The following is a 9,422-nucleotide window of genomic DNA, read 5'->3' as shown; positions in this document are numbered from 1 at the left end:
GCTAAAGTAAGGTCTTTTATAATCTCACGAGCTGGTTCTCCGTCTTAGAATTCGCAAGGGTTTCATCCTAATATCAGTATAGCACCTAATGAATACCAAAATGAAAGTTTATAGCATTCCATTTACAGACTCTACTTTCTTACTTTGAGAACGGACAAACCCAAAATCAAAACACAGACCAAAGGAATCACCTTCCAACATTGCTATCAGTTTACAAAGTAAGTGAAGAACTTTTAAATCACCTAATACTGTACAAAGATTTAAGGGGAAGGGAACAGGCAAAAACATGCAAGTGGTGTTGAGACTTCCCTTCCTGTTTCCAGACTGACATATGGCAGTATTGATATATAATGTAGATCTATATCATCAACCTTCTCACTAAAAACCCCTATATGGGTTCTCAACTTCTCATCCATTGAAATTCGCAGTACGTGCATACATAATTCACAAATTACAATTGCAGACCATATAGGACGAAGCATGCATTACCTCAAGACTGATGATTCAAATAATGTAACAATTGCAAGAGAATATTAAACTGCATTACGTACTACTTAACATAAGTTTGGCATAATCCAAACTGGACAAGAGTACAATGAAAATTTCTCATCTCTACAGAAAATCACTGATGTGTCAGTCTCAAGATTGTAGATGCCCATGCAGAAACCCCAAGAATGCATGTTGCACAATAAACGATCAGTGAAGTAGATAGAACTAGGCTTGCATCCTCGGTAGTCAGAAGCCAATAAGGAAAATGAAGTACTAGAACCTACGAAGAAAGCATAGTCCCCCAAAGAGTACACCTCTTCCCACTTCTCGGTGCATAAATGAAATTTAAAGACCCTGAAGTAATATTCACCATGACCGTTCTCATCTTTTAAATCCTCTAAAAGAACATTATCAAAAGAATAATACTTTACGGCCATATGCAGCTCTCCCAGCAATTCCACAAGATAAAACGAGTCACAGTCATCATTTATATGTACAGGAGATAAAGCAATGTCGATTCCTACTGGATTAGGGCTGGTAATGTCGAAAGACCTAAGTATGCCTTCTTTATCAATAATGTAAAACTGGTTATTGAAGTGTAAGATGTCATCATTAGTAGTACTTGGAAGTTCGATGGCAACCCAGGCACTATTTCCAGGTCTAGCAAAAACCACTTTCTGATTAAAAAGTATAAAAGCTACAAACTGATCTCTTAGAGGGGAGGGTGTAGAGGAAGACGAGAGGGTGGCTAAAACTTTTTTGTGAAACCAATAGGTGGTACTGTTACGTGAATAATCTTTGATAGTAGAGAGTGGTGGAAGAAGAAAACGAACATGTGACAGTGGATTAATAATTTCTAATTGTTTATGAAGTATGATTAACCATCCATAAGGAGAGCCCATACAACAACAACAAAGATCACATGGCAAGTTGAGATTGTAAGTCTTTTCCTCTGATAGACTAAAGAAATTGTGACTGACAACGCTATTACCTTGTTCATCCTTAATATGACTCCCTTCTTCATCCTCCTGAAATTCAGTAAACATTAACCATGGAAGTGTTTTTGGTTTGAAATGACGACGACGCAGATCAACAATAACAGATCTCCATGTTCGGCAAACTGCACCAAATCTAAAGTAATCTTCTATTGAAGTAAAGCGCTCAGCTATCGATCCAAGGAGTTCTTGAGGAACGTCGGACCAATTCCTCATAATCTCCATTTTTATCGCTTTTAACAACACCTACTCCGGTTTCAAGATATAACGAAATGCGTCGTAATACGTCACAACACTGAATAAAAGATTAAAATGAATGAATCAATTACACCTTCCATAAGGAATCATAATCAATTAAATTGAAACTTTTTAAAACTAGTGTCAAAATCCTGAATGAAATTATATAATATGATATTGTGATTTGTTCTAGAAAACAACTACCTTGATCTAGATACTTAATTCAAATGAGGTTTGCAAATGTATGCAACAAGCTACAGAATTACTTCCTAAAAAAAAAGACAACAACTAAAAACATTGGAATGATTAGTAACTAATATCATCATACAATAACACATTACAAATAATGCAATTAAAAGTTTCACATTAATTTCAGAACACGTACAAATGAAAGATTAAAGAGTATGAAAGGCATATGAAGATTTGAGTAGTGTCAAAGCAGCCAAATGTAAAAGTGATAATAGTTAGAAAATTGCCCATTTTTAGAGAAACTGAAAATAGGGGTGCCACGAAGCAAGTTCCTATTACTCGTCCTACCTGAGATGATGCAAGTTTCCCGAGAGGTCCGAGACACAACGTGGTTCGGGTTCATCAAAGTTGGGTTCGGTAAAACATGAGGTTTTGATACTAGAAAACCGGCCGAGATTTTATGAAGGAAGAGAAAAAGAAGAAAAAAGAAGAAGTAAAATAAAGGTGTTCTGGATTTTGGTGGTTAGTTAAGATAAAAGTAAAGAAGAATAATTGAAAAAAATGTGTGTGAGATTTTGATGGTTTTTTGGTTGAGAGACGGGATTTTGAGGAAGAAAAAACAAGTTACATTGTCCTTAGATAAAATTTAAGATTAAGATCAGTGTGGTGATGATAATTCTTATATCAAAGAATGAGGAACAGCATAACATGTGTCAGAAAACTATTTAGTATTCAAAAAGGAGATATACTTTAGAAACATTGTATTCTTTAAGTAAGGAGTAGTATTACGAATAAAAAATATGTTACATATACAGATAATAAGATTACATTTCATCTGACTTAACAGAATCTAAAATAGGATCGAAAGGGCACTCCACTCTTGGGACAAAACCTGGTCGAATGTCACTCCAAACAGCTTGTCTATTATCAAGAGTTGAAGCATGCCTTGCTGCAACGTGAGCTCCAAAGTTAGCTTCGCGAAAGGTATGGGTTATTCGCCAGGAGCTAAGTTTCGAAGTGGCTATTTTCCATCTTGCTCTGATCTTCCATGGCGTGTTCTCTCCTATAAGGCTTTGAGCCACAGCCAATGAATCACATTCTATCCATAATTTCAGCCATCCCTCACGACGGTATGTTCTCACGCCAAGATGATTGTCCAATATTCTCGCTTCAAAGTTTGTTACTACTCCAAGCCCTTGTGCAAGAACACCTAGTATCCGATTTTCTTTATCCCTAAAGAGAACACCCGCCTCCATTACCGGGTTGCCAATAGAGGAGCCGTCGGTGTTGGCTTTTATCTCCTCGTCTTCCGGGGGGATCCACTTGACTTCTTTGATTATAGGAACTACCGCAGCTTGCAAGTGACCCGAACAACAATTATTACCACCAAGCGCCCAACACTTCGTGGATGAGTCATAGGTGCTCAGACCATGTGTAAGAACAAGTCACAAACAAGCCAGCTTATAAAGACTTTGGTCTAATGATTCTTCATTTTCCTTGATGTGGGACTAAATCATTGACTTTGCAATGAAAGACCGAGTAACCCATTTTCCTTCTTGTAACCAATTCTTCCAACAAGTCATCAATTCTAACTCCTATACCCATAAACTTGACTACTTATCACCAAATTCAAATGAACCCCATTATTTAACAAAACAAATTTAACATAATCGTTGCAATCAATCCAAAAAAACCCCATAAACTTTACTAGTTATCATAACAATTTTGAGAGACACACATACATATGTACATTGAAACAACTAATAAAGATCCTTAACATGGATTTCTTTCTCCACATAGATCCCTACCTCTTGATTTTGATCCAATTAATTGAGAAGGTGTCTCAATTAATGAACCGTTCAACACGTCTAAATGAAGCTTTTTTTAGGTTGAGGAATGTCCCTATGATTCGCCTTTTCTTTGCCCGGCTCGGGGCTTACTCCATGGCCTATTTTGAACTTGAGATAATTCTCCCATATGCCTCAAGAGTGGGAAAAGAGATAGATGTTGTGTTGGCTTGGTAGTAAGGTGGCTTTCTTCGATGTTGTACTTTATGTTTGAAGGTTGTAAATAACTTTCATGCTTCTTGCTACTCATGTATATTTGTGTTTGTACTAGAAGTTAAATCGTGTCTATATATATTTGTTGAACCGCTAGTCCGCTACATACCAAGCTTTGAAGGAGTCCATATTATTGTTGAACAACAAAATGGTCCTCATCTCTCTCTTGAGCTTGTAAATTTATAGTCCCACATCGCCCGGACTAGAAACAATAATAAAATTACAAGTTTATAAATATATGGGCTTGGTGGTTTAACCAAACATTGGGCTTGGGCTTGGTGCAAGGTGCAAAACAGTCTTATGTCAATAAATAAGAATTTTTGGAAAAGGGGCTTAAGCATCGGTTTATAAACCGAACCCGAACCGAATTTCTTGTTCGGTTCCGCACCGTTTTTGTGGTTCACCGGCGGGACGGCCTTGACCCTCGTGTTTAGTTGCCACCGCTTGAGTTTGGAACCCCAGAACGGCATTGCCGGTGATAAGCCGGAGGAAGGTGAGGATGGCGTCAAGTCATCATGCCCCCTTATACCCTCGGGCGACACCACGTCTACAATGGTCGGGACAAAGGGTCGCGATCCCGCTGAGGGTGAGCTAACCCCAAAACCCTCCTCGGATTGGATTGATTGCAGGCTGCAACCGCCCGCATGAAGCCGGAATCGCTAGTAATGTCGCCCGGTCAGCCATACGCGGTGAATTCGTTCAGGCCTTGTACACACCGCCGCCACACTATGGAGCTGGCCATGCCCAAGTCGTTACCTTAACCGCAAGGGGGTATATGCGAAGGCAGGGCTAGTGACCGAGTGAAGTCGTAACAAGGTAGCCCAAAATCTTTGGAAGGTGCGAATTTGGATCACCTCCTTTTCGTGGAGAGCTAATGCTTGTTGGGTATTTTGGTTTGACATCGCTTCACACCTAAAAAAGAAGCGAGCTACGCCCGAGCTAAGCTTGAGATGGAAGTCTTCTTTTCGTTTCTCAATGGTGAAGTAAGACCAAGCCCACGAGCTTATTATCCTAGGTCGGAGCAAGTTGATAGGATCCCTTTTACGTCCCCATGTCCCTCCCGGTGGCGACATGGGGACGTAAAAAAGGAAAGAGAGGAACGGGTTTTCTCGCTTTTTTTTTTTTTTTTGGCATAGCGGGCCCGGTGGGAGGCCCGCCGCGGCGACGGGCTATTAGCTTCGGTGGTAAGCGCCCCGACGATCATGCGTCGTTGTGGTTCGGGCCGGTGGGGCTCTCGCCCACATGGATAGTTCAATGTGCTCACCGACCGGAGATGTGGATCATCCAAGGCACATTAGCATGCGTACTCCTCTGTTCGAACCGGAGTTTGAAACCAAACTTCTCCTCGAGGAGGATAGATGGGGCGATTCAAGGTGAGATCCAATGTAGATCCAACTTTCTATTCACTCGTGGGATCCGGCGGTCCGGGGACCACCAAGGCTCCTCTCTTCTCGAGAATCCATACATCCCTTATCGGTGTATGTACAACTATCTCGAAAGCACGAGGTTTAGGTTCGGCCTCAATGGGAAAATCAAATGGAGCACCTAACAACGATCTTCACCGCAGAAGAACGAGATCACCCCGGAATGAAAGGAATTTGGCCGGAGGGATCGTACCATTCGAGCTTTTTTTTTCATGCTTTTCAGGAGGTCCGGAGAAATTTTGCAATCAATAGGATTTCCCTAATCCTCCCTTCCGAAAAGGAAGAACGTGGAAATTTTTTCCTTTCCGCGGGGGACCGAGGAGATTGGATCTAGCCATAAGAAGAATGCTTGGTATAAATAACTTCGCTTCTTGGTCTTGACCCCTCGGTCCACTATGAACGCTACGATCGGTGCAATGGGATGTGTCTATTTATCTATCTCTTGACTTCGAAATGTGAGCAGGTTTGAAAAAGGATCCTGGGAGTGTCTAGGGTGGGGCAGGAGGGTCTCTTAACGCCTTCTTTTTCTTCTCATCGGGTTATTTCACAAAGACTTGCCATGGCAAGAAAGAAGGGGAACTAGCACACTTGGAGATTTTGATGCAACGGAGAGTTGTATCTTTCTAAAGGGAAGGATGAATCGCTCCCGAAAAAGAATCTATTTATTCTCTCCCAATTGGTTGGATCGTAGGTGCGATGATTTACTTCATGGGCAGGTCTCGGGTTCAAGTCCGGGATGGCCCACCGCGCCCGAGGGAATAGAAGCATCCGACTCCTTCATGCATGCTCCACTTGGCGGGGGGGATATAGCTCGGTTGGTAGAGCTCAGCTCTTGCAATTGGGTAGATTCGCGATTACGGGTTGGATGTCTAATTGTCCAGCGGTAATGATAGTATCTTTGTACACGAACCGGTGGCTCACTTTTTCCAAGTAATGGGAAAGAGGACGAAACATGCCCTTCGAAAGACTCTTGAGACAAAGATGGGCTGTCAAGAGCGTAGAGGAGGTAGGATGGGCGGTTGGTCGGATCTAGTATGGATCGCATACATGGGCGGTGAGTTAGGTCTCTCTCTAGGGTTCCCTCATCCGGGATCCCGGGGAAGAAAGGATCAAGTTGGCCGCTGCGAGCGGCTTGATGCACTATCTCCCTTCAACCCTTTGAGCGAAATCGCGGCAAAAGGAAGGAAAATCCATGGGCCGACCCCATATCGTCTCCACCTCGTAGGAACTACGAGATCACAGGGCGCTTCGGCATCCAGGGGTCACGGACCGACCATAGAACCCTCGTTCAATAAGTGGAACGCATTAGGCCGTCCGCTCTTAGGTTAAGCGAGGAAGGTCGGAGAAGCGGCAATCACTCATTCTTAAAACCAAGATTCTTAAGACCAAAGAGTCGGCGGGAAAAAGGGGTAAAGCTCTCCGTTCCCGGTTCTCCTGTTCTTTGGATTCTCCGGAACCGCAAGAATCCTTAGAATGGGATTCCAACTTCGGCACCCTTTGAGATTTTGAGAAGAGTTGCTCTTTGGAGAGCACTGATCACGATGAAAGTTGTAAGTCTGTGTTGGGGAGTTATTGTCTCATCGTTGGCCTCTATGGTAGAATCGGGGGGAGGCCCGAGAGGCGATGGTTTACCCCAATGGCGGATGTCGTTGTTCGAGTCCGCTTTTATCTCCAGCTCGTGAACTTAACCGATACAAAGGTATATGATAGCACCCAATTTTTCCGATTCGGCGATTCGATCTATGATTTATCATTCATGGGCGTTGATAAGATCCTTCCATTTAGCGCACCTTAGGATGGCATAGCCTTAAAGTTAACGGCGAGGTTCAAACGAGGAAAGGCTTACGATGGATACCTAGGCACCCGAGAGGCGAGGGAAGGGCGTATGGCGTTTACCGAAATGCTTCGGGGAGTTGAAAATAAGCATAGATCCCGGAGATTCCCGAATAGGTCAACCTTCGAACCGGCCGCTAAATCCATGGGCGGGTAAGAGACAACCGGGCGGCCCCGAAACATCTTAGTAGCGAGGAAAAGAAAGCAAAAGCGATTCCCCGTAGTAGCGGCGGCTTAAATGGGAGACCTAAACCGTGAAAACGGGGGTTGTGGGAGAGCAATACAAGCATCGTCTTTGCTAGAAGCGGTAAGTCTTTGCACCCTAGATGGCGAGAGTCCGGTGGCAAAAAGCATCACTAGCTTATGCTCTCGACCCGAGTAGCATGGGGGCACGTGGAATCCGTGTGAATCAGCAAGGACCACCTTGCAAGGCTAAATACTCTGGGTGACCGATGGCGAAGTAGTACCGTGAGGGAAAGGGTGAAAAGAACCCCATCGGGAGTGAAATAGAACATGAAACCGTAAGCTCCCAAGCGGTGGGAGGAGACGGGGGCTCGACCGGCGTGCACTGTTGAAGAATGAGCCGGCGACTCATAGGTCATGGCTTGGTTAAAGGAACCCACTGGAGCCGTGAAATTAAAGCGAAGTCTTCATAGGGCAATTATCGCTTTTATGGACCCGAACACGGGTGATCTATCCATGACCGGGATGAAGCTTGGGTGAAACTAAGTGGAGGTCCGAACCGACCGATGTTGAAGAATCAGCGGATGAGTTGCGGGTTAGGGGTGAAATGCCACTCGAACCCGAGCTAGCTGGTTCTCCGAAATGCGTTGAAGCGGCGATTATTTGGACATCTAGGGGTAAAGCGCTTCATTCGGGTCTGGTCAGAGCGGTACCAAATCGAGGCAAACTCTGAATACTAGATATGGCCCCAAAATAACAGGGTCAAAGGTCGGGCCGATGAGACGATGGGGATAAGCTTCATCGTCGAGGGAAAAACAGCCGGATCACCGGCTAAGGCCCCTAAATGACCGCTCGGTGATAAAGGAGGTAGGTGCAGAGGCGGCCCGGGAGGTTTGCCTAAAGCGGCCACCCTTGAAAGAGCGCGTAATAGCTCATCGATCGAAGCTCTTGCGGCGAAGATGAAGCGGGGGGGCTGATGCGCCGGTGTGGGATGTAAAATGCATCGGTAGGGGAGCGTTCCGCTGAGAGGGAAGCACTCGCTGAAAGCGGTGTGGACGGCGAAGCGAGAATGTCGGCTCGAGTAACGCAAACATTGGTGAGAATCCAATGCCCGAAAACCTAAGGGTTCCTCCCATAAAGGTTCGGCCCACCGGAGGGTGAGTCGGGGCCTAAGATCAGGCGAAGGCGTGGTCGATGGACAACAGTGAATATTCTGTACTACCCTTGTTTGGTCGAGGGGCCGGAGGAGGCTAGGTTAGCCGAAAGATGGTTATCGGTTCAAGGACGCCAAAGGTGACCTTGCTTTTCAGGGTAAGAAGGGTAGAAAATGCCTCGAGCCAATGTCCGAAAGTACCAGCGCCTGCATGGCTGAAGTAACCCATGCCATATTCGGGGAAAAGCTCGAACGACCTTCAACAAAAGGGTACCTGTACCCGAAACCGACACAGTGGGTAGGTAGAGAATACCTAGGGCGCGGAGACAACTCTCTAAGGAACTTCGGCAAAATAGCCCCGTAACCCGGAGAAGGGGTGCCTCCTCACAAAGGGGTCGCGCAGCGATTGTGCCGGGCGGCGATTGTTTACCAAAACACAGGTCTCCGCGAAAGTCGTAAGACCATGTATGGGGCTGGCCCGCCCTGATCGGGAAGGTCAAGGAAGTTGGTGACTGATGATTGGGGAGCGGCGACGAAGCCTCGTGAAGCGGCGGCCGTAACTATAACGGTCCTAAGGTAGCGAAATTCCTTGTCGGGTAAGTTCCGACCCGCACGAAAAGGCGAACGATCCGGCACCGCCCCGAGAGAGAGGCTCGGTGAAATAGACATGTCCGTGAAGATCGACGGACGCACCTGGGACGAGAAAGACCCTATGAAGCTTTATGTTCCACGGGATTGGCTTTGGGCCTTTCTGCAGCCTTAGGTGGAGAGGCGAAGAAGGCTCCCTTCCGGGGCCCGAGCCATCGGTGAGATACCACCTGCGGAAGAGCTAGAATTTAACCTTGTGTCGGGACCCTAC

The 9,422-nt window shown here is 45.2% G+C and overlaps 1 protein-coding gene across 1 annotated transcript; it reads right to left on the bottom strand.

Moving 5' to 3' along the window:
- Positions 1-457: 457 nt before the first annotated feature.
- Positions 458-2,551, bottom strand: LOC147508273 (putative F-box protein At5g55150). Its single transcript, XM_086600842.1, has 2 exons — positions 2,259-2,551; positions 458-1,779 (listed from the first exon to the last, which is right to left on the bottom strand). Exon 2 carries the CDS (start codon positions 1,707-1,709, stop codon positions 555-557), a length of 1,155 nt encoding a protein of 384 aa, XP_086456968.1. The 5' UTR covers positions 1,710-1,779; positions 2,259-2,551; the 3' UTR covers positions 458-554.
- Between the last annotated feature and the right edge of the window lie 6,871 nt (positions 2,552-9,422).

This window comes from Coptis chinensis, chromosome 3 (genome assembly GCF_015680905.1).
Source record: "Coptis chinensis isolate HL-2020 chromosome 3, ASM1568090v1, whole genome shotgun sequence".
Taxonomy (NCBI): domain Eukaryota; kingdom Viridiplantae; phylum Streptophyta; class Magnoliopsida; order Ranunculales; family Ranunculaceae; genus Coptis; species Coptis chinensis.
This window is presented reverse-complemented; position numbering and strand designations above follow the sequence as displayed.

Bases quoted from the DNA above. Each gene is read 5' to 3' on its own strand.
- LOC147508273 (XM_086600842.1), bottom strand. From the start codon at position 1,709: ATGGAGATTATGAGGAATTGGTCCGACGTTCCTCAAGAACTCCTTGGA.